Source organism: Panthera onca, chromosome F2, assembly GCF_046562875.1.
Source record: "Panthera onca isolate mPanOnc1 chromosome F2, mPanOnc1 haplotype 2, whole genome shotgun sequence".
In the NCBI taxonomy this organism is placed as follows: domain Eukaryota; kingdom Metazoa; phylum Chordata; class Mammalia; order Carnivora; family Felidae; genus Panthera; species Panthera onca.
The window spans coordinates 22,379,334-22,405,618 of NC_138356.1; the positions used below are offsets into that span (position 1 = coordinate 22,379,334).

The 26,285-nt window shown below is 37.7% G+C and overlaps 1 protein-coding gene across 1 annotated transcript in view; it reads right to left on the minus strand.

Annotated features, from left to right (window-relative positions):
• Positions 1-26,285, minus strand: part of TRPA1 (transient receptor potential cation channel subfamily A member 1) — a 55,546-nt gene that overhangs the window by 21,241 nt on the left and 8,020 nt on the right. The window contains exons 3-15 of the mRNA XM_078441547.2: positions 24,417-24,592; positions 19,650-19,757; positions 16,609-16,717; positions 16,279-16,424; positions 15,729-15,865; positions 12,902-12,950; positions 11,086-11,185; positions 10,342-10,442; positions 8,639-8,808; positions 8,387-8,551; positions 6,804-6,918; positions 5,696-5,862; positions 4,016-4,109 (exon numbers count right to left, since the gene is read on the minus strand). Coding sequence (XP_078297673.2) covers positions 4,016-4,109; positions 5,696-5,862; positions 6,804-6,918; positions 8,387-8,551; positions 8,639-8,808; positions 10,342-10,442; positions 11,086-11,185; positions 12,902-12,950; positions 15,729-15,865; positions 16,279-16,424; positions 16,609-16,717; positions 19,650-19,757; positions 24,417-24,592 — 1,637 coding nt within the window. The remainder of the gene's footprint in view (positions 1-4,015; positions 4,110-5,695; positions 5,863-6,803; positions 6,919-8,386; positions 8,552-8,638; positions 8,809-10,341; positions 10,443-11,085; positions 11,186-12,901; positions 12,951-15,728; positions 15,866-16,278; positions 16,425-16,608; positions 16,718-19,649; positions 19,758-24,416; positions 24,593-26,285) is intronic.

The following is a 26,285-nucleotide window of genomic DNA, read 5'->3' on the forward strand; positions in this document are numbered from 1 at the left end:
TTACTGTTATTAATGCTACATAAAACATTACTATATGTAAATCTGTATCTCTGTTCACTAGGACAGATTCCAACAACTAGAATTATTGAGTAAGAAATTCTGAGATCATTTTCAATCCTGAGTATTTATGTTCCCTTTGATGAATTTAAGTACTTGAAATGCTAACCTATGAACTGGACGGGCCCCAATTTCTATTGGATATTGTAAAGGAAAAAAATGCATGTGAAGTACTTAGCACATACTAAGTGCTTACTGACAAGTAAAAACAGTTAAGTGTGAGTATCTGTAGTACTAATAACCAACCACACAAGCAGTATAATAACAGTAGGTTGTACAAGGTATGACAAGCACCCTCCTGAATACTTCATATATCTTGCCTCTACTTTTTGTAATCACTTTGTAAGATCAGTATCAGTGTCACTTGTTTGGAGATGAAGTAGAAAATGAAGTTCAGGGAGGAAATGACTCACCTAAAGCAGTAGCAAGAGCCAGGACCAAAACCCAGGACCATCAGGCTCTAATTTTGTCCCTGTGCCCCTGTCTTACTATGTCTCACTGCCTCCTCCATATTTGAATATATTTTCCCTCTGAATGACAGCCAAAGGCATCTTTTTTTTTTTTTATTATTATTCTTTGTCCCAATCTTCAAATATCAACCTTCTCAGGAGGTTTTTACCTGCATCCTTAAACACGCACATGCTCAACAGTTCATGGGTGTTTCTCTTGTAGTGAAAGTCCAGTTACATGCTGGGTATATGTTCAATCCAGCACAGAGAATCACACACTTGGAGGCCCACAGAAGCCAGGGGGTAGTATAAATGAATGAACTGTGCCAGCATTAAGAGCTCTTTTCCACTGTTTTTGAAATGTTGTCTCTCCTTGGGCTGGTTTCTGTCTTTACAATTTGGGTAAGGTCATACATAGAGAAATATCTCTCGACTACAAGGAGAGCAGCTGCACCAAAATGACAATACATGGCAATGAATGGTAGGCATTAGACTGAGTATACAAAAGGAAGAGGTGGGACTCGCGGGCCAATGGTGGAGAAGTAGGGGTACCCGAAGTTCCCTCGTCCCTCAAACACAGAAGTGTTGAGGCCAAAGGACTTTGAATTCCAAGAGTCTGGGCTGCAGAGGGACAGAGACGTCCCTAAGGACCCACCAGGACAAGCTGGTGGGCCATAGGTGTATGACCGTGGGAGAGAGAAAACAGGCTGCATAGGCAAGGAAGGGAGGGATCCCCTTCTGCGGAGAGACAAAGGGAAGAGAAAGAGAAGCTGGGGAAGCATAGGACTGTATCTGGACGAGAGGAAAACCATGAAACAGGATGGAGAAAGATCCAATCTCTAACCTCTTTGACCTCAGCCACAACAATTTCTTGGTTCACATATTTCCAAAGGTAAGGGAATTAGAAGCAAAAATGAATTACTGGGACCTCATCAAGATAAAAAGCTGCTTCACTGCAAAGGAAATAATCAACAAAACTAAAAGGCAACTGACAGAATGGGAAAAGATATTTGCAAATGACATATCAGATAAAGGGTTAGTATCCAAAATCTATAAAGAACTTACCAAACTCCACACCCGAAAAACAAATAACCCAGTGAAGAAATGGGCAGAAAACATGAATAGACACTTCTCTAAAGAAGACATCCAGATGGCCAACAGGCACATGAAAGATGCTCAACGTCGCTCCTCATCAGGGAAATACAAATCAAAACCACACTCAGATATCACCTCACGCCAGTCAGAGTGGCCAAAATGAACAAATCAGGAGACTACAGATGCTGGAGAGGATGTGGAGAAACGGGAACCCTTTTGCACTGTTGGTGGGAATGCAAATTGGTGCAGCCACTCTGGAAAACAGTGTGGAGGTTCCTCAAAAAATTAAAAATAGACCTACCCTATGACCCAGCAATAGCACTGCTAGGAATTTACCCAAGGGATACAGGAGTACTGATGCATAGGGGCACTTGTACCCCTATGTTTATAGCAGCACTCTCAACAATAGCCAAATTATGGAAAGAGCCTAAATGTCCATCAACTGATGAATGGATAAAGAAATTGTGGTTTATATATGCAATGGAGTACTACGTGGCAATGAGAAAGAATGAAATATGGCCCTTTGTAGCAACGTGGATGGAACTGGACAATGTGATGCTAAGTGAAATAAGCCATACAGAGAAAGACAGATACCATATGTTCTCTTATGTGAATCCTGAGAAACTTAACAGAAACCCATGGGGAGGGGAAGGAAAAAAAAAAAAGAAAAAAAAGAGGTTAGAGTGGGAGAGAGAGCCAAAGCATAAGAGACTCTTAAAAACTGAGAACAAACTGAGGGTTGATGGGGGGTGGGAGAGAGGGGAGGGTGGGTAATGGGTATTGAGGAGGGCACCTTTTGGGATGAGCACTGGGTGTTGTATGGAAACCAATTTGACAATAAATTTCATATATTGGAAAAAAAAAAAGATAAAAAGCTGCTTCACTGCAAAGGAAATAACCAACAAAACTAAAAGGCAACTGACAGAATGGGAAAAGATATTTGCAAATGACATATCAGATAAAGGGTTAGTATCCAAAATCTATAAAGAACTTACCAAACTCGATACCCGAAAAACAAATAATCCAGTGAAGAAATGGGCAGAAAACATGAATAGACACTTTTCCAGAGAAGAAATCCAGATGGCCAACAGACACATGAAAAGATGCTCAATGTCACTCATCACCAGGGAAATACAAATCAAAATCACACTGAGATACCACCTCACACCAGTCAGAGTGGCTAAAATTAACAACTCAGGAAACGACAGATGCTGGCAAGGACGTGCAGAAATGGGAACCCTCTTGCACTGTTGGTGGGAATGCAAACTGGTGCAGCCACTCTGGAAAACACTGTGGAGGTTCCTCAAAAAATTAAAAATAGATCTACCCTATGACCCAGCAATAGCATTGCTAAGAATTTATCCAAAGGATACAGGAGTGCTGATTCATAGGGGCACATGTACCCCAATGTTTATAGCCACACTTTCAACAGTAGCCAAATTATGGAAAGAGCCTAAATGTTCATCAACTAATGAATGGATAAAGAAGATGTAGTTTATACATACAATGGAATACTACTGGTCAATGAGAAAGAATGACATGCCATTTGCCGCAACGTGGATGAAACTGGAAGGTATTATGCCAAGTCAGTCAGAGAAAGACATATATGTTTTCACTCATATGTGGAACTTGAGAAACTTAAGGGGGAAGTGAAGGGGGAAAAATAGTTACAAATAGGGAGGGAGGGAGGCAAAACATAAGAAACTCTTAAATACAGAGAACAAACTGAGGACTGATTGGGGGGTGGGGGGAGAGGGGAAAATGGGTGATGGGCTTGGAGGATGGCACTTGTTGGGATGAACACTGGGTGTTGTATATAAGTGATGAACCATGGGAATCTACCCCCAAAACCAAGAACATATTGTACTCACTATATGTTAGCCAATTTGATGATAAATCGCATTAAAAAAAAAAAAAAGAAAAGGAACAGGTGGGATGTATCAAATGGGAGAGTGCTTGCCCTATCTCAAGGAAGCAGCTGCTACTTGCCCGGAAGTTTCTGCCTCACCAGATCTGATTTTTACAGGAAGCCAGATATCTGGATCCTTAAGAGAGGCATACTGGTTTTAAATGTTAACAACTAATGCAGATTTGAAACAATAACATACGTGCCCCCAAAAAACTACCTGGAGGCTGTATTCCACCAGCAACCACCATTAGTAGTCTCTGTTCTCGATTTGGATTATTCTAATAAAAAATGTTGACCATGTTTTCCTATATTCCATATAAAAACTAACATCATTCTTTGATTCAAGGAAACACTTGTTGGCTAACTTCTCTGATCAATAGCCTACTGTTAGAAACTTTACTTTAAAAATGAAAATTACATTTACTTTGTGATTACAGCAATAAATCCTCATATTATATTATATGCCAAGCATATACCCAGAATCAGTTTTGTCTGGAGAGCTTACCTTCATGCATTCAGGGAGGTATTCTACCATTTCCATAACTGGACATTTATTGCTTGGAGAATAATGACTAAAAGCCTTAAGGCATTCTTCCCATCTATTAAAAAGCAAAACAAAACAAAACAAAAAACAATGGTGATAGTAATAAAACAATCACAAGTCATAATCCTTCGGTTCTACACCACAAAGATGCCAGTTGAAATTCAAGATTATAACTTTAGGAGAAACCTGAAATTGTTCCAATGGAACCAATATTCACGAATCAAGATCAAACCATTAATAGGATCCTTGTCCATTAGAGGAAATTAGAAATGTGGGAAAATTCTAGGATGGATATAATCACTGTTCTTTTTCTCTAAATTCCTTCTTAAAAAGGTAAGCTTTTACCTTCTTTTCTCCTGAAATCATGAAATAGTATGAGCTGGTCATGCTGAGTAGAGATACTCACATTCACATATATACAATAGCAACATGGTACTGAACATGATATATTTTAATTTTTTCTAATGTTTATTTATTTTTGAGAGAGAGAGAGAGACAGAGTGTGAGCAGGGAAGGGGCAGAGAAAGAGGGAGACACAGAATCTGAAGCAGGCTCAAACCCACGAGCTGTGAGATCATGATCTGAGCCCCCCAGGCGCGCCTGAACACGTGATATTTAATGGGTAATCCGTGTATATATATCGTGTTGAATTAAACTACAAAATAACATGTGTCAAGTACGTTAATAAGCATGGATTCTGCCAGGAGATTACAGAGTCTGCTCTTTTCTTGCCTGCCATTTGTTTGGACACGATAAGAAGGTGCTTTTGATACCAAGGAGGAAATAAATCTCCAACAGGAAGTAAAGAAGAGACCATTTATCTCCAAGATCCTACCTATGTCATAGGAGACTACTTCCAAAAAGTACCAAACTTTCTGTTAACAGTATCAGTAAAATGAATCTAGAACATCTGCATAATCAGTGGCAAACTTCTGGTTGCACGCTTGCATTGGCTAGTGTTTCAAAGGTATAATCATTGGTGACGGGTGGGTCTTGAGATTGCCCATGCTTAAAAACACAGGCTTATCTGTCTCGAATATGAAATGGTTCACCTGTGTGTCCACAACTGGGTGATACGGGGCCCTTGAGCATATCTGTGATTATACAGAAAAGTTTATGTACAAAAACTAGGACAAACTACCCTCCAACTTTATCATTAGAACTCCTTAAAATATGGCATAAAAACCCACAACCACAAAAGGTTATGTGTTAAGGGAAATTCCAATCGATGGCCCTAGTAACAACCTGGATATACCCCGGAGAGGATTTTCACCAACATCCGGTTTTCACATTTGTATTGGCAAGAGAGTGTTGGCAGATTCAGGTTGAGCAGGGAAGAGTGTGCTAGACAATGACCATAGTGCCAGACACTACCCATGCCCGAACCCCATGAGTGTCACATGAGTGTTATGAAGGTGATCTATGCTCCCACGATTTAGAAATGGAAACCAAAAACCAGAGAGTTCAGTAACATGTCCGTTATTACCCAAAGAGTACATTAAAAACTTTATGTCAACAACTGATGTTTAAGAAATGTTGATTAACAGCTGAAACTTATTCTTTTTCTGTTTCCTTTCAGGTTATAAATCATCCCTCGTGCCAGAGGACACGAAATGACAGTGGGATAGGAAGAAAGCATACCTTTTGTTCTTGATGGTCGTAAGAACCACGTCCTTCCTCTTATTGTGAATTGCAACATGCAAAAAGGAGGACTGCTGCTTGTTCAGGACGATGTCAGCATCATAACTCAAAAGAAGTGCGACGGCTTTGGCATGGCCTTCCCTTGCAGCCAAGTGCAGTGCAGTGTTCTTTCAGAGAGAACAGGACACAGAAAATCCAGTGACAATGGCTAGTCATCCTTTGGCTATCATACTGCTTTCATCTTTGAACTGCTTAAAATAAATTATTGACAAACCCAACTATTTAATACCAAAATACGTAAAATTTAAAACCAATGCTCAGAGTCAAGCATCAAATAAGGAGTTTCTAGTTCACACACGGGGTGTGTGTGTGTGTGTGTGTGTGTGTGTGTGTATGTGCGTGCGTGTGTGTGTGTGCATGCGCACAAGCAATTCCAAGTGGTTTGTTTTGTTTTTATATTGGGATGATTCCGCAAGGACAAATGACAGACTTTCAGAGTAAAGATGTTGGAGTGAACACAGAATACTTCTAAGAGGTTTCTTGTCTTAGTAGAGCAATGATTTCCAGATGTTGGCTTTTTGTAGTCTGGTCAAATTTTTTAAAAATCAGGAATTGCTCTAAGGTTGCCAATCTTTAATTTGACACATAAAGACATCTTAAAAAGCAATAACAACCTTCTACCTCTATCATTTCATGAAAGAATGTGAATTTTAATACTCTCCATAAAAAGAGGAAGTATATTACAGCAGAATAAAGGATAGTCTTTCAAATCAAATACACTTAGCTATATTAAAACATACCCCGGACCTCTTCATTTTTCTCAGTTCACCAGGGAGTACTGAAAATTTTTTCATCAATCTGTGTGGGCCTGTGGACTCTCTGCGAGACTCAAGAGGTGTCCTCAACATGCACCCACCTGTTGGCATTCTCCTTATTCTGTTCCCCTCTTACTCATTCCTCACTTAGCGTCTGCAGAGTAAGAACCCAATAAAAGACTATGAATGCAGCAAGGAAGGAAATAAAATGGCTGGAAAGGACGCTTTCATGCAATTTTGGAAGTTTCTTCAATGCCAAGACTTTGGATAGGTATGGAGAACACAGTACATACCCCTTCTTCATCTAGCTGATCTGTGCACTTCATGTTAGTGTCAAGAATGACCTTCATGGTCTGAGTGTACCCGCCCAAGGAAGCATGATGCAAAGCAGTCCAGCCACTGTGGTCACTGTTAAGAGTTAAGAAAGGACTGTTCATTCACTTCTCAGATGAATCCTGGGAAGGAATGCCACCCATTTGAAAGGTGAGTCTGATGAGTACAAAAAATAAATGCATATCTGAGTTCTAGCAACTAAATATGTATTACATATTTCTAAAAATGAGCTAATTTCAAGACTAATGGTCTTAAGTAATCTTCCAATAATGTGATTCACACATATTTTTTAATTTAGTAGATTAACATATAAAAGTATATAAACACATCAAACATCTGTGGGTGGGTAAAACTTGAAAAAACATATTTTTCAAGACTATAATGTACTTATACACACTATTTTAAATCTTGTTTTATTCTTTCGTTGAATATTGTATCAAAACTTTTCCATGATGGTGTTTATTAGTCTTCATGGCCACTAATTGCTGCTGCTGCTAATAATATTTTACAATACATGGCCTTAAGATGCTTAGCTTAATGCTACTTCTGTTTCTAAGACTTCAGGACTGAAAAGATCATTCCTCCAGTGCTCTCAAAGACGCTTATTAATCCCTTTAGAAAACATCCTTTCTCTCACAGAAATTCAAGATGTAAATACAATGAAGCCTTGTCATCCTTCCAAATTACAGATGGAAAAAAAAAAAAAGTATGAGATCCTGACACAACTTAATTTCAGCGCTAGTGAGCACCTATTTTAGGTTGCAAGGGCCACCTCGCCATTTCAATTGTGAGGCACTTAAGCAACAAGTGTTTGGCCTGGATCCATTTGGGGTCCCCCATGCATGTCCGCTGAAGGCAGAAAGGAACTGAGCAGAGCATTCACTTCTCAGCTGCAGCCCTACTTTGCAGGACTGGTGCTCTGATACAGAAGTGTGTTTTTGAACATTAGCCTAATGAGCTCTTTGTTTCCACATTGGTAAAATTAAAAGATAGCTCACCACACTTCTATAAAACTTGGCTTTTTACAAAGATGTCATTTAATTACGCTATCTTCTAATTATGTTTAATTATTTTTAATTTGTTTTTGCTCCTTGTGTTAGACTTAAGTATAACGAAATTCACGAATTCTTCATGTTTCGTGTTGTAGCATAAAGAGAGATCTTCACGTCCATCGTTCATCAGACAGAATGAAAAAGTCTTTGAATTTGTATGGGGTGTGTGTGTACATGTATCTGCATAAAAGGATAGTAGCATGACAAAGCAAAATATGAAGAATTGTGTCTCAAGCTACTTTGCACCAAGCCACTTATTCTGTGAACTCAAATGAAGTCTTCAAATCTATAAACCTTGATGTCACTGTCAATTAGAAATAAAACTGATGTCCTGTTCAACATATGAAAAGTCATGTAGGTTCTGAGAATTAAATAAGATGGACAAAAGCACTTAGTGAGAAAGTTAGATATCATAATTCAGAATAAAATAGAAAAACAGCCAAAAAATGGCTAATAAAAAATACATAAATATTCTGGTTACATATCCTTACCTGAGAAATAATGCACCTTTTTTCAGAAGAAGTTGAACTACCTTATCATGCCCATTTTTTGCAGCCAGGTGCAAAGGCGTCATTCCATGGAGGTCACCTTCATTCAAAAGCCTCGTGTCATTCATATCTTGCAGAAGCCTCTGACAGGTGTTGATACGCCCGTAACTTGAAAAAATTAGGTTTCATATTTTCAAAGCAAACATTAAACAGAAAGAAGGCACGCTCACAGGGTCAAGGTAAATGGACCCTTACCTGGCTGCAAAATGTAAGGGTGATTTCTTATCTTTGCTTTTGGAATGAATGGACACATTAAAGTCAAGGAGGTTATCTACAGAGACAGGAATCCCGTGTCTACATGCATAATGTAGAGGAGTACACCCATCATCATCTTCATCCATTACCAGCTTTTTAATATGTTGCATCTATGGAAAAAATTAATATTCTAAATATAACTGTTCTCAAGCTCATGTAGTGTTTTTCAAACTATCCTGTAGGACAGAATTTTCCAATGGTCAATATGTACACCTTGAGGGCAAAAATATAAATAACTCAAAGGTACTAGAGTAAAATTAATTTGGATGATGGTGCATGCTCTGTCTCCCTGAAACGTAGACTTCCATATTAAAGGTTATGCAAAGTCCTAAGAATAAGATGTGTACTTAACTTATTCAATCCAGCATTGCTACAGGCCACCCTCTTCAGCCCTCCTTTCACTTTTTTGTCCCAAATAACACTTAAGAACTTAATGCTAATGTGTCCCATTAGACAAAAGGAAGGAGATGTTAAAAATTAGGTTTACTTTATTTTTATATGAATATTAAATTAAAAAATGAATGGAAAATGAGCACTTAGTCCAATCAATAAACATTTTTACTTTTAAACATGCAACTACACGGATTTTTATTCTCAATTAAAGACTTTGACAATGTTAAAAATCTATTATAAAAATATGGTGAACTTCAGATACACCTAATAGTCACTTGATAAGTATTAGCTGGTGAATATAAATACAGAGATAATGTTTCAACCTGTCAAGTGAAATATGTTGAATAGTTTGTTTGTTTTTTTAATGCTTATTCATTTATTTTGAGAGAGAGAGAGATTGCATGCAAGCATGAGCGGGGAAAGGAGAGAGAGAGAGAGAGAGAGAGAGAGAGAGAGAGAGAGAGAGAGAGAGAGAGAGGCAGAGGCGCACGGGTGGGGGGGAGAGGGAGGGAGAGAGGGAGAGAAGAATCCTAAGCAGGCTTCGCACTGTCAGTGCAGAGCCCCAGGCAGGGCTGGATTCCAAAAACCGTGAGATCATCATCTGAACCAAAGTCAAGAGTCAGATGCTTAACTGACTGAGCCACCGAAGCACCCCAAATAGTTTTTCTTAATTGATGATTAAGTATTATGAATTCACTCCCATACTTGGCTTTTCCACTGATATGTAATTTGTAATAGTTAAAATACTGATGGAAAGCTAAATTATAGATGGGGATATAGAGAGGGCACCTGGGTGGCTCAGTCAGTTAAGCGTTCAAATCTTGACTTTGGCCCAGGGCGTGATCTCACGGTTTGTGGGTTAGAGCCCCACATCTGGACTCCATGCTGACGATGAAGAGCCTGCTTGGGATCCTCTCTCTCTTCCTCTCTCTTGCCCCTTCCATGCATGCTCTTTCTCTCAAAATAAATAATAAACTTAAGAAAAAATAGATGGGACATATAGGAAACCTCTCTAACTTGAAAATTTCAACCCCAATGAAATTTATTATCATAATCATCACCATCATGTTGTAAATATTAAAATATGGAATTTTTACTTTAAAATAATTTTTAAATTCCAAAATGAGACTTCATAATAATAAAAACCATAAGCAAAATCATTTTACCTAACTCAGTTTATGGACATCCACATATATATCTTTTACCTGAACCCAACTTGCTTTATGTAAATCCACATATATATCCATTACCTGCATAAACTCAGGTCGCAGATTTTTTAATCCATGAGGTTGCTGTACAGTCAAATGCAAAAAATTACGTCCAAGATGATCTTTTACGTCTACATGGGCACCTATAAAAACATAATATAAATATAACTTCTACTCATTTATTTAAAGGATGACCTATGGTTGATTTTCAGTTTAAGAAAATCAAAGATTTTTTACTTAAAACTTTGTCAACCATTAGCTTACAGGAAACTTTATTTATAAAAGAAAACTGTATTTAAAATGGATTTACCTTACTGTGTATGTGTGTGTGGGGGGGTAGAGAATCTATGATTTGTTGCATTAATTAATGTAGGAGATCTCACCTTTTTAAAGCATAAAATATAAAGATGGAGAGATTAGATATCAAGAAAAAAAGGGACAGTAGTTATCTTCTTTGTTATCTTTACATCAGGTAGTACCTATAATGGAGACAGTTGCAGTACCTACATCACAGGATTAATCATTGAGAGAATGTAGATAAAATGTTCAGCAGCATGCACACAACATAAAACTTGTTTTATAAATGTCATCTATTATTGTTCGAAATTATCTTTTTAAGGATCACTCCCTTACTGAACTTACAATTTTTCTAGACAGGGCAAGTGTTCTATTTATCTCTGTATTCACAGCACCTGGCCCAATGCCTGGCACATGATAAGTGGTTAATAAATGTTTAATATCAAATTAAGTAGTAGTTGTAAAGCTTGGCCTGGTCCCTCATGGTACCTTTAGACAGTAGCAAATTTACAATATTCCAAGATGCAGAAGCAGTTGCTAATATAAGTGGAGAACGTCCTTCCGAATCAGTGCTATTGATATCTGCTCCCTAAAATAAAGAGTTTATGAACAAATTAGCTTACAAACTGCAATCTGTAAATAATGTTAATTCATTGAAATAAAGTGTCCATATATGGCTAGCATTCAAATGTATGACTATATAACTACTTGAAATCTCCCTAGAATTCATATGTTGTAGCATCAGAAATCAAGGCATTCTTTTATAATTTCAACAACAAATTATCCTCACGTGTTAACCTTTTGACTGACATCTGGTGACAGATCAATGTTATTACCGAAATCATAAAACTAAAATCCTCTGACCTATACCAATAGTTTAGTTCTCAATGTAAGAAAACATTTTTAAATATCCATGATAGGGGCGCCTGGGTGGGTCAGTCAGTTAAGTGTCCGACTTTGGCTCAGGTAACCATCTCACGGTTGGTGGGTTCCAAGCCCCACATCCAACTCTGTACTGACAGCTGGGAGCCTAGAGCCTGCTTGGGATTCTGTGTCTCCTTCTCTCTCTGGCCCTCCCTCACTCACACTCTCTCAAAAAGAAACATTAAAAATTTTTTTTTGAATATCCATGATAAAAAATCATCCATATTTATTGCATATAGGATTTTTAAAACATTCACAAGAAATAGTTCACTTAAAAAAATCTACTTCATCTAAAATAGATGAACTTAAATAACTGAAGTAATTCAGATCCTAAAGTAAAATTTTAGTCAAATATCTGATAAAATGTATACTTAAAAATCATATCGTACAGATAGATTTTAAATTAATAAGTCAATATTTAACATTATGTGTTACGGTTATAATATTTTGCAGGACCAGAAACAAAAGCTTAAAAAAAATTCATGGGAAGAATTCTGTCTCTTGGACAGGGATAAAATAGCTTAAACTCCGACTCTGGATATTTCCCTGTTCTTTGGGGACCAATAAATACAGATGATGACAGCACCAGTACCCCCTTTGAAAGCCTGATATTGGTTAGTGAGCTCCTGCCACAGTTCTCTTGCCAGGCAAAGACACAGCTGTGTTCGCAGAAAACCACGCATGACAAAACTATGGCATATAATGAATCTTTCCAGGATTCCTCTATGTAAATATCACAATTTCAATAGTTGCTATTGACAACAAATGCCTGAGGAACATGACAAATGGAACTACATTCATTGCTGATATGGTGGGGCTTAAATACATACATCATATAGTCATCTGTGTAAATGACTTGTTAAAATTTAACTCGAAAGTCAACTGAGTACACCTCTTAGAATGAAAAAGATTGTGTGCTTTCAGTTGTAACAAACTCTGGACAGTATTTTTCTCAGTTTCCATCGTTGGAAAGACGGCGCTGAGGCAGCCGGGGTGGAAGCTTAAGGAGAATGTGGAAGGTGACGTGTACTGCCTGTCCTGTGTCCCTCTCCAAGCTGCTTGTGCATGAAGAGTCAGCAGAGCTGTGAAGCCTAACACTCCTCGAGGACTGCTTCACAGAACTGTCCTTGCTATGTACCCACCAACTCCCAACACTAAAAACACGGGTACAGTTTCTGCCCAACTTGGTGGTAATGAAGTCCGGCCATTATGGATTCGTATACAACATACTCTATTTGTAAATGTGTCAGTCATCTTTTTGTAAACTTTTTTTGCTGATAAGTAACAAAATTTGGCTTACTTTTGAAAATCCATTATGTAATTATATGATTTTCTAACTGTAAATAGTAATAAAACAAAAAACTGTCTATAGAATAGTTACCACTGAAATTAAGTAGTCTGCCAGTTCATGGTGATCAAATAATGAGGCTCTGCAAAAAGAGAATGATAAGCATATTAAAGTACAACTGATATAAATATATAAAAATAAAGCTATACTATACTCAAAAGTTTATTTACATTAGCACTTAACAACATAATAAAATGCTAGAAAATCAATAGCCTTTCAAAATTTATAATTGATTGTGATTTAGGGTAATATTTTCAAAGTAATAGTAATCGAGAAAGTTCAAACACATCACAATATTTTCTTCCTCATCTTTTAGTAAAGTGGTTATGTCCTCATCAAATCATCTTGAACATGTGAAGTGAGTAGTAACATCTGTCCTAAGAGCTTAAAGTAAACGACAAAAGAACAGGCTGCTATCACTGTGATCATGGGGGAAAAAACAGTTGCATGCAAGGTGCACCTACAATTCACCTGCAATATTCAAAATGCCCTCTCTTCACCAAAGTTAACAAAGCATTAGCTTTCCTAAGGTTTTATGAAGCCAAAAACAAATTATGGGGAGAGTTGAAGTCATTGTGGCATTATGTCATAGCCAGTCACAAAATGACATTTATAAAGCAAACCAAAGTTTTCAATCTAAAGTAAAGTGCCTCCATAGCAAATGTTAATGCTAATAATTGAAAGCTTATGTTTCGTATGAAAATATAATTTCTTTGTCCCTATTTAAGATTATCTCATCTGTTCTTAGCCTCATATATAAATTTCAGAATCAGTTTGTCAGTTTTCACCCCAAATTCACAAGAGGTTGTTTTATATTTAAATTACATTCAACCTGTTTAGTAATTGAAGGGAAATGAATAATAACATTATGAGCCCCATATGATTTGTTCTTGTACCCCCCCCCTCCCCCCAGTCTAGAGCTTTGCTACTCAAAGTGTGGGCTGCAGACCAGCAGCACTGGCACCACCTGGGCGTTCATTAAAAATGCACATTCTCAGTAGATGTTAGCATTGCGGCTTGGAGAGGTAAATGATTTGCCAAATGTTACATAGCCAGGTAGGGCTGGCACCCCATTCCCCTTACTCCAAAGCTTATTGTTTCAGCCAGAATAATGTACCGAGGTCTTTGCACTGTGGTAAAAAAAGAATTCTAGCCCAAAGAACAAACCTTCCTTTGAAGTTCAAGATAAACTCCAAATGTCACTGGCTATTAGAAGGATATTCCAGGATTCTAAATCAGTATTAGGTTAATTAGAATTGGGCTGAATTGGTCCAAGAAATCTACAGCCAATCCAAGGTGAGTATGTCCAACTAGAGTAGTCACCAGGCTAAAGACACTTATGGGTAAGGTGAATGGATTTTTTCCTTAAATAATTTCTTCTTATGCATACTTGTACATTAAAGCTGTGATCTAAATGCACACATTTCCACTATATCCAGATCATTGGGGTTCTAAATTGGATACAACCTGGAAATAGTTACAGAGTTTTAAAAAGTTCCTAAGACCATCGTGAAGAATCTGATGTAATCTGGGATATGAACTGGCAGGAGGACTTTATAAACTACCCCCATGATTCTAAGGGGCAGCAATTTGAGACTCTCCAGTGTGGACGTCAATCTATCTTTTGTTTTTGTTCTGATCAGCCATTTCATATCACCAGTCTTTTATTCCAAATGCCAATTTGTTTTTAATAATCTGTCATCTTAATCTACTTATTTTCACATAGTTGATTATTCCTTCCTTTAAATTTCTGAACATCTTAAATAGCCTTATTTTCAAATTATTTTCAGCTTGCTCTATTATTTCTATTTCCTTGGAAGCAAATTACCCTTTTGTTGATCTTGCTGTCCTCTATAAATTTTCCTCATTGCTATGAAATTTTACTTTGCAAACACATCCTAAGTGGGAGGTTCTTTCCATTCGCACATAGCTCATTGTGGCTGGTGCTCTTACTAGCGTGGACATTCATATCCACCTCCCTAGTTGAGAACTAGATCTTCTATTGGTAGCCAGAGTTTCTTTGTCCCTGAGGGATAGTGTAGATTTCCTGGTCCAGTTACCTATTGGGAATACTCAGCTCTTTCCTGCCATTCAGGGCTTCTGCATACTCACAGTGTGTGCGAGAGAGAGAGAGAGAGAGAGAGAGAGAGAGAGAGAGAGAGAGAGAGAGAGAAAGGGAAGACTCATCTTGCCTACCTCTTTCACTCACACAGGAAGCATTTAATCCTTGTCTTCCAAAAGGAATTGAACTCAGTCCACACTGCCTGTTTCCCATCCTACCATCTAGTAAGCCTACAGTTTCAGATGCTTTTTTTTTTTCTGATGTGTATTTCTGTTAAGCCTCAAAAAAAAAAAAAAAAAAAAAAAAACCCACACACATTTATCTTGTTTGGTGCTTGGTGACCATTTCCTAAAACTGGATGCTTTGAAAACATTTGTAATTGTGAGGGTGAGTGGAAAGGGTAATGGGGTGTGAAAAGTGGAACACCCCTATGTATCTGCTCCATTATCTCTAATAAACATGAGAAGACACATATGACGAAGTGAAACAGATTAGAAAAAGGCTTGGAAAGGACATGTCTGTTGACCTCCTGTGCATACAGAGAATTCATCTTGAGCCTATTCCGCTGGCCTGAGAAATGATCCAGAACATGCCACTGGAAATTTTATTTTATGAAAATCTATTTAACGCTCTAATTTTAGAGGAACACAGAGATTCCAGCTGAAACACAGAATCTTTATGTTATTTTCTTCTGAACTATAGAATCTGTTACTATAAGCACTAACTTTTTCTGGCAGCGTACAATTTAATACATGAAGACTGAAAATGTGTACACACAATGATAGGTAGGAAACTTGCCTGTGAAGGAGTGTCTCCTGATTTCCATCCACTGCATTGACGATATCACTGCTACCAGAATAGGAAGATATCATCAATTTAACAATCTCAGTGGCTCCCTGGGTGGCAGCAAAGTGAAGGGGTGTGCACTTCCCATTCTGCAAAGAGGTTTAATACCAGAACCAATATTTAAGTCCAAATTTAAGGATATAACCTAAATTCAGCTCTGGGTTTTTTCTTCCCAAGTCAACAAAATCAAGCATCGATATAAGAATCATGGCTAGCAATTTTGTTTCCATGCAATCTGATAGCTCTTAACATCTCAGTATCTCTACCGTCATTATCAGTATCATTACCTGTACTGTATTTGCATTTGCAATTGTTTTGGGTAGCTCTTAAAATTCTTTGGCTAGGCTTAAATTTGGGATATTTTCTTGTTCTGCTTCTACATGAGCAGCAAAAAATAATACCTACTTCAATCTAAATTAAATGTAAAGGAGTTATAAAGCATTTTGGAATCTAATTTATGCCAATTCTAAATAAAAGTAGCATGTAGAATATGAACAATTACTTCCATCAGATCCAACTGTGCGCCATTGTCCAAGCACATTTTAATCATTTCCAAGTCACCACTTTGAACCGCCATGTGGAGGGGACTAGCTTTTGCATTATTCACAAAGTTAATATGAGACTCTCTGCTATATCCATGTTCCTCACCTTTAGAAGAAAACAATTCAAGACAACAATTATTATAAATAAATAAGAGGAATTTTAGGGAAAAAAGGACATTTAGATTTATATAGAAGCAGGTGTATAAACTCTATTAAATATTTTTCAAATTAATAGCATCCACCAGAATAGGATTCTTTACAATATATAATGTATGAAAGCCTCTACTCACCAAACTTTAATATTATTTCCATGCATTTTTTGGCACCTGAGAATGCAGCCTGATGAATAGGGAAACATCCCCATTTATTTGCCTTACATGGCTTAGCTCCTTTATTTAACTGGAGTCAAAGAAAAAAGTCAAAGGACACAAGTTAAACCTCAAATCACAAGGACAGACAAGAATTAAATGCCTCTCCCAGACAATTTCATTATTCTCGGCAACACTACATAGAAAAGCTTCATAGACTATGAAATTTAGGCACGAAAGTAATTTTGGAAGTAGGCTAGGATAATGAACTAGAGACATTTTATATTTCCAAAGATGAAGTAACAATGTGGACATAAACATAATCCTTACACTCCAAACTAAAGTCAACACATTTTTCAATGGAATTAATGAAATGTTTAAAACATTACCATGACTTCTATATCCATGCTCAATTCTTTATGTTAATAACGTGATAATATTTCCCAGATTCTTTCCTCTCACTTATGTAAAATTTATAAGTGGTAAGACCAGCACTCTTGTTAAACTATGAAAATCAAGTATTTTCATTAATGGAAATACTCTGCTAAAAGGACAATAGAAGAACCGAATCTAATGTTATCTTGATCTGAGTCCATCATTTTCAACTATCATTTTTTAATACATCAATGAACTTCAGTTTTAAGTGCCTTTTATTTTCACAAAAGTAAAGAATTTGAAAAAGCAGAATAGTGTGAAGAGGCTAATATTACCTGGAAACTCACCTTTGAGGGACAGTGTTGGTTTACGTTGTAGGAGACATTTGTCTTATTTCTTTGCAAAAGTAATTACGTGTATACTGTGTAATCACACTGCTTAAAAAGATTTTACTTAATGACATTCTTTAAAACTATGATTTTATTAAGTACATATTCCATTTTTGGATACACAAAAGTTTATACAATAAAATCTCTATTACTAAACTTTTTTTCTCAGTTTTCTCCAATATATATCTATAGATAGATCGATAGATATACATAGGTATGTATCTATATCGATATGTATATATGTATGTAACACTGGCATTAAAATCAGTAATAGCTTTAATTATATCCTTGGAATGTATTCCAAGAATTGGAATTGGTAAATCAAAAATATTCATACGCACAGTGAATGAAATTCTCTGATTCATTAAAATTTCTCTAACCCTGAACATCAATAAGGTTGTTTCGTCCTTCCAATTTAGGAGACGAAAAAATGATCTCATTGTTTTAATGGGTTTCTTTTTCATTATTAGAGAAATTAAACTTCATGTGTCCCTTGCCAATATTCTGTAGAGCACTCTCTTTTCCTCACAAATTTGTAAGAATACCTTATAGACAAATGTTTATCCATTTAAAAATAAACAAATGGATGTAATTACACACTTGGTCTGGTTCAGCTCAACTGATGTGCTATCATCCGATACTGAACTATCTGTACGTTCCCTGGATAAGGCCAACATGGTACTATGTGTTACTCTTAACTATTTCAATCAATTTGCTAGTATTTTTAAGATTTTGCATCTATGTTTATTTACAGGTAAAACTGGTCTCTTTCTTTTGAGGAAAACTGTCAAATTTTGGAATTATTATTACTTTTGCTTCTTAAAATTAATCTGGAGGTTTTCGCTCTTCTCCAGTGATATAAAACAGTTACTTGAAATGGAAACTTTTCCCTGAAAGTTTGAAAGAACTTGTAAAAAGCTTATAAATTACAAAAGCAAACTACAAAAAACTACAAAAGCTTATAAACTACAAAAGCTTATAAATTAGTTGGCTCCAGAGCTTAATAATGCATTTTTAAAACTTTTTTATAGTTCTCTACAGGTCTTTAATTTTTAAATTAATTTCTAAATTTCAATTCCTCTCAGCTACTCATCCATTTTCAGGATAGGATTATGCACAGTGATCTTTTATCATCTTAAAATTCTCCATCATATCCAAATAAAGTCCTCTGTTATTTGCATTTTATCTTTTTCTGTTTTATTCAGACTTGCCAAAAACAGCTCTATTTTATCATCATTTTCAAAGAAACAACTCGACTTATCATATAATGATAATGATATAATGATAATGGCTTTTTCCCAAAAGCCATTAATTTTTGTTCTCAACTTTATTCCTTTATTACAGTTTTGTTTTATTTGGGGCTCTTTTTCTAAATTCTTGGCTTGAGTGTTAACTTATTTTTATTCTCTTTTTGGTCCAATCATGACATCTTATAGGAATATGTATTTTTTTTCTCCAAAACATCTAACACATTAGAACATATTTGTAAATTTAAATATTCAGAAAGCTATTCTAAAATTATTTTTATTCTGTTTTCCTACTCTCTGGGATAGTGAAGAAAAAAAATCAAGTGGTAAAAATATATAACCTGGCCTGAATAACATACAAGTGACTAAGGGATAGTTGAAAGAAAGCTATTTTCTGGAATTCTAATACCACACTCAGAAGGGACACGACGTAGTCAGTCATTTAGATGGGCATCTCCAGAGTTTCTGTGGATCACATCAGAAAATCTCACCAGGAAGAAAGGGCTGGCTCTTGTTTTAGGGCTGTGGTTAAGGACCTTGGTCATTATGCCATGCAGGGCTCCCTTTCTGAGAATCTTCTAGTCCTGCGAACATGAATGGCTTCTCTTGGTTTATATTTCATGAGCCCAACAGTAAGTTTGTAGTTGACTATGTTTCTCTCTCCCTAGACCATTCAGAAGCTCAGATCCACTTTTACTAGCACACAACCCACTATGCTTTGTATTTTGTAGTCTCGCCTGACCACCAGCTTCATATTCATTTCTGCTGTCCATACTTTCTTTTCACTTGTATTTTCCTTATTGTTTTCCTGTTAGCCTTCTGTAAGCGATTTCAGATGGACTTAAGATTTAAGGGGTGTGTATAACTACAAAAACATGGAGAACTTTTTTTCTGACATTTTCTGCATTTTATATTTTGCTAAGAAGAGAAGCTGAGAGCTGTTATAAATGCCGATGACTCATGCTATCCTAATGGAAAGAAAGAAGATGGGGACAGGGGTTAAAACACAAACCAAGATTTGCAGTGCTTGACTATTATCTTTGGCGCATGCGATTATCACAGCTGTGTTTCCATTTTCTCCTTCCAAATTAATATTAGTGTTGTTGTGCTCAGTCAAGACCTACACAAAAGAGGGGAATAACGGTCAGAAAGTTAGCTTTCAAGTTTCCAAACACGGTACTTGTCTTCCATTAGATTATAAGCACCTGCATGCTAGGGACCATGTCCTTATTCATCTTTTTTTCATCTTTCTCCCACAGAATCTGGCACAACATAGTTGGTACTACGTAAGTTTCTCAAAAAGATGAAATAATGGTGATTTCTATATCACATCGATTTAGGCAATATGGAGTTGTGAAACTGGAAATAGAATATGAATTATGGATGCTAGTAAACGTAGCTCACTTAATACTTTTCACTTGTATTAAATGAACTATGTTGACTAATATCTTCAAGAAAAAAATCTGTGGAACCATCTGGAATATGTGAGTGTGGAGCGGAAAGGGAAGGGAAGAAGAAGAGGGAGAGTGAAAGCGAGGCAGGGAGGGAGAGGAAAGGCCGCTTTCTCCTCTCTAGCCATTTTTCTTGTACCTCTGTTCCAAGTATTGTGGGAAATGTCAATTAAAACTCCATTCTCTTCAGCATAGAAAAGAGAGTTCACATAAAGCTGGTATGGGTTAACTCAATTCATTCAAACTTAGTCTGGAACAGAAATTTATTGTAGGATGTAATAAATTAGCATTCCTGATAAAATGGTTATGCAATTTTTCTGATGGAACTTAACGACCTGTTGCCCCCTCACCTGGCTGACTTCTAGCTGATTATTGGCCAAGAATCTATAGATCTTTAACCAGTCTTCATTTTATATTAAATTTAACAATAATTATCTCATATAAACGTCTCTCCCAAGACAGAAATCTTTGAGTTGGCCTCCTAGAGGTCTTTTCTCTCATGGTGAGACTATAATAAAACTATAATATGTGCTTACAATTAAATTGCTTAAGAAGAATTTATTAAATAAGCTGTTTGCTAGAAACCTTGACTTAAAAAAAAAAAAATCACACAGAACTCCTTGTTAATAGAACGTGTCCTGATAGATCAGCAAATGAATTAGGCTTCCTAATTAACTCTGCTCATAAACCAAAATTAAATTGAGATTTTAGTACATAAGAACACGTAGAAAATTATTGACAGATGAAAGAAAATGAGAGCACAAGTTCAGTGTGAACCTCAGGCACTTTCACATTCTGTTCTCAACAAACACTAGATTCTCATGCAAAGTAACCTACCAAGTCTATAAGATTTTTCTCTTTGCCCTCTTAGAATCAGAGACCATAGATTTATGGCACTTATTAGGGTGTTATTGCTTACTACCATAAGCACAGTTTTTCATAAAGCTGTGTAAAATTCTATGTGGCAGAGGTCCCAGAGAGAGCAACTAAACTGTGCCCACTTCAGATTCACTCAAGACCAGGCAAGTCTGGAGGTTTGCAGGTGAGGCCTCCAGAGGTCCCTTTGATAAAAATCCAGGAAGCCTCATGGGAGGCTCAAACCACTGGATACTTAAGGGTTGAGCCCTAAGGACAAAGGCCAGACTACCTGCTAACCCCCAGGCCAACGCGTCCCACGGAACACTAAACACACCACTGGTGTCTGCACAAGAACCCGAGGTGACATGTGAATAACAACTTTTTACTTTACAACCATCTAGGCAGTGGTGGAAGGCCTGGGGGAAGGCTAGCCAAGGAGACAATGGAGAAGCATTCTACATTACGGCTGGTGGGGTACAAGCCGGACCCAGGGGCGCAACTGGGAAGGGTAACCCCAGAGGCTTGTTTGTAAGCACATAAACACACCAAAATTCCTCCTCCTTCCATTCTCTTCATCTCTGGTTCAGTAAAGGGGTTTGGAGACACTTTTTGATGAAGTTATTATGACTGGTAAGACCAAGCAAAGGAGAGACCACTAATTTCAATTCTCTTATAACCCAGCTTTTTTTCTTGTTCTTGTGTCACCAGGAAATTCTGTTATATACACCATCTAATTTATAAATCAGTTATGGGCTTATTTCTAAACTCTATTTTGTATTTCTATGTGATACCTTTCTGTATCTGAAGATTTCTGATATCTAATTAACAGCCTTTCAACTGTTACCTGCCTTTGAATTCCCAAATCAAACTTTCACAGTCAAGATTAACTGAGTACTTGGGCACTTGCTTCTGAAAAGAGCCTTCAGAGGAAGCACAAGAGTTCCTTGAGGAAACATGTGGCCTCTCTGGGTGGGGAGGGGAATCCCCACAGTCACTAGTTTCCAATGCAAATGGTAGAGAAGGAGCATTTGGCTCAAAAATAATGCAGACAATTAAAAAACAGTTTACTGCCAAAGGCCTTTTCAATAACCTCTTCAAGGGGCTGTCCTGACCCATCTTCTTAGGTGCTGATACCTAAGTTCCTCCATTCTCCTTCGGGCAAAATGCCCATTTACTCATTCATTCACTTATTCAAGAGCCATCCTTTACCAGGTGAGAACTGGAGAGATTTATATTAGTTGCACACAGTCCCTCCTTCAAGGATAACCAGCCAAAGCAAGAGAAAACCAAATGAACATTTGATTACAACATCATGTGTTAAGTATTATGGTAGAGCTATATACAAGTTATAGTGGGAAAGCAGAACGCAGGCTCCCCTCACACCCTCTATGCTTGGCCTCAAGAACCCAAGGACCCAAGAGGCTGAGAGGAAGGTGTTTGGGTTAAAAGGGGCATGGAGCTCAAGAACACCCCTAGGATTTCTTTGGTAATTTATCAACAAGGTAGGTTTTCGTGTGGTATGATGGACCAGAAATTTTTCCCTCAAAAGTTGAAATGCTAATCCTCAATGTGATGGTACTGGGAGGTGGGGCCTTCAGAAGGTGATTAAGAATGGCATTAGTGCCCATATAAAAGAAACCCCAGAAAACTCTCTTAACCCCTTTCACTTTGCAAGGACACTAAGATAACAGCCATCTGTGAATCAGGAAGTGATCCCTCACCAGACACCGAAACTGCTAGTGCCCTGACCTTGGACTTCTCAGCCTCCAGAACCGTGAGAAATGAATGTTTGTTATTTAAGGCCCACAGCCAATGGTATTTTGTTACAGCAACTTGAACTGGCTAAGATATGTGGCTTAGCACAAAATGCAAGTCATTTTGTGCAGTATAATTTCCTTAGGAAAACTTACTCTCGGTTCCAAATTGCCTCCTTTAGAAATGGATATCTGGTGGCTAACAGACACAAGAAAAGATGCTCAGCGTCACTCATCGTCAGAGAAATACAAATCAAAGCCACACTGAGATACCACCTCACACCTGTCAGAGTGGCAAAAATGAACAAATCAGGAAACTACAGATGCCGGCGAGGATGTGGAGAAACGGGAACCCTCTTGCACTGTTGGTGGGAATGCAAACTGGGGCAGCCACTCTGGAAAACACAGTGGGGGTTCCTCCAAAAATTAAAAATAGATCTACCCTAAGACCCAGCAATAGCACTACTAGGAATTTACCCAAGGGATACAGAAGTGCTGATGCACAGGGGCACACATACCCCAATGTTTATAGCAGTGCTTTCAACAATAGCCAAATTATGGAAAGAGCCTAAATGTCCATCGACTGATGAATGGATAAAGAAGATGTGGTTTGTATATACAATGGAATACTACTTGGCAATGAGAAAGAATGAAATCATGCCATTTGCAGCAATGTGGGTGGAACTGGAAGGTATTCTACGGAGTGAAATAAGTCAGAGAAGGACAGATATCATATGTTTTTACTCATATGTGGATCTTGAGAAACTTAACAGAAGACCATGGGGGAAGGGAAGGGGAACAGAGAGGGAGGGAGGCAAACCATAAGAGACTCTTAAATACAGAGAACTGAGGGTGGATGGGGGTGGGGGGCGGGGGAGAGGGGAAAGTGGGTGATAGGCATTGGGGAGGCCACTTGGGATGAGCACTGGGTGTTGCATGTAAGCCGATTTGACAATAAACTATATTAAAAAAATAGAAATGGATATCTGGAACATATTCCATTTGTAAATTTCATTGCCCTTTAAGTAAGCATGTGTGTCTTCTAATGTGTCTATGAAACTCTGCGATGCAATTTAAAAGCCTTGGACTAAACCTTACCCTTTAGACATTCACCAGTATCTCCACTATTTGACAGAACTCACTCTGAAGGTTTGGAAAAAATAAATTCCCCGAAAGTATGGTTCTTCTTCTGCTAAGACATGCCAGACGCTAAGGCATGTCGTCCATCCTAACAAAAGTCGTAAATCACAATTATGTTTTCTGTGTTCACTGAAGCACTCATCACTGTCTTCCTTTTCATCATTAAATCAGGCAGGTAAAAAAAGTAAAGCATTAACTCACAAACATGGAAATGAGAACAAAATTACTAATTCTTGCTTCCAACCAGTTATGCAACATTAGGCAAATTATTTCATTCTATCTGTGCCTCAGTTCCTCAGCTATGAAATGGGGACAATAACAGTCTGACTACAATGTTCTGTTTCTTTTAATGATGATTAAAAAAATTAAAATAAATGAATCTTTTTAGAAAATGCTGGCGCATAAAGGCAAGACTATCATCATTAATCATCATTGGCTGGTCAGAAGTAAAACCAACATTATTACCACTATTTCCATTCGCTCTGGTAAGGTTAGGTTGGCCACTCTGGCTCAGGCAGAGACCACAGGACGTGGGTCCTATCCCATGCTATGATGGGGAGATGGCACAAGCCTTACCTTCATCACCTCATTGTGTAAGCCCTGCACAGCGATGTGAAGAGGAGCCATCATGTTGCTGTTTCGGAGGTTTGGGTTGGCTCCTTTGCTAAGAAGAAACTTAACACTTTCAACCTGGTTTTTTTCTGTGGCCCAGTGCAGAGGGGTATTTCCATAATCATCCATCACATTCAGCACTAGAAAAAGACACCGAAGTAAGGATTACATTTTGCTTGGACTATATCCAACACCTACTGATGCCTATTCACTTCAAAGCTCAGCGCCAAGTGCCACTAACACAGGCTTCACCTTCTGTATAATAAAATGAAGGGGTGGGCTCAGTCAGTTAAGCATCCAAGTCTTGATTTTGGCTCAGGTCATTATCTTGCAGTTCAGGAGTTTGAGCCCCGCATCGGGCACCATGCTGACAGTACAGGGCCTGCTTGGGATTCTGTCTCCCTCTCTCTCTGCCCCTCCCCTGCTCACTTGCTCTCTCTCAAAATAAACATTAAAAAATTGTTAATTAAAGTATTGCTTCAGTTCTTAAGACACATCTAATGGACACCTGAATATACAGCAGATATGCTGACGTATGGCATGGACTTTGTCAAATGAGTTAGATGTCTGTCTGCAGCATCCGTAAGAAATAGATTCTCCTACTGCTACAAGCTTTTATCTGTGGTATGAATTTGGGGATAGTTATACAATATTGAGCTCACCTAAAAGCAGAAACTATATGCCAGGAACTCTACTAAGTTCTATACAATCATTATTGCACCCAACCCTTTAAGGGCCCACAAGGAACCATGAACATTTTTCAGAAAGGTAAAGAAAAATGAGCCTTGGAGAGTTTCAAAACCTTGCCAACATTACATAGCTAGTACAGAGTTCTACAAACTGCCTTACCTCTTTGAACCTCAGTGTTAGTATATTCAAATTTGGTAAGAGGGAAGGAAGAAGAAAAGGAAGAGAGAGGGGAAGGGAGGAAAGAAAGGGGAAAGAAAAAATTTTAAATAGATATATTTCACAATGTTTGGGGGAAAAGAGTATCAAATCATGTCTTCGAAGATCTTAGTAGAGTTATTTGACCCATAGCAATGGTTCAAAAAATGTTAATGAGAAAAAAAGACATATCACTAATAAACTAGAAGACTGGAATTAGGGCCTGTGCTCCCAATGCCATATGTGGTTCCCACTTATTTCTAGGATACAACATATTGTACTATTTACCCTGTGGGCTCAGCCTAAGAATATGCCCTTTCATACCACAATGTCTTACATCTGTTCTAAAATAGACTTGACTATATGCTTTTTAATTAGTGGCAAAATATTCTTATGTCTGAGGCGTGAGGAAAGTATTCAGTCACAAATATTATTTGAGGACCATCTGGAACCATGCTGCAGCCACATTTCACATTTTTTCTTTTTCTTTTTAAATGTTCGTTTATTTATTTATGTATTTATTGAGAAAGAGACAGAGAGAGAGGGAGAAGGAATGCGGGGGATGGGGCAGAGAGAGAAAGAGAGAGAGAGAATCCCAAACAGGCTTCATGCCCAGTGCAGAGCTCAATGTGGGGCTTGATCCCACAACCACGGGATCATGACCTGAGCTGAAATCAAGAATTAGATGCTCAACCAACTGAGCCACCCAGGTGTCCACCCCTCATTTTGCTCCTTTTAGAATGTATCTTTCCATTCTTTTCACTCACCCAAGTACCTCATTCTCAGCAACACAAGTGTGCACGCACATACACACGCCCTCTCCCTCATACTCGTACACATTATTTGATCATTTTGATTGATCAGGACACTCAAGTATTTCATTCAGCCCCAACTTAAATAGGGGCTTAAAATTATAAATTCCCATTCATTAAATAACTTGAATTTGAC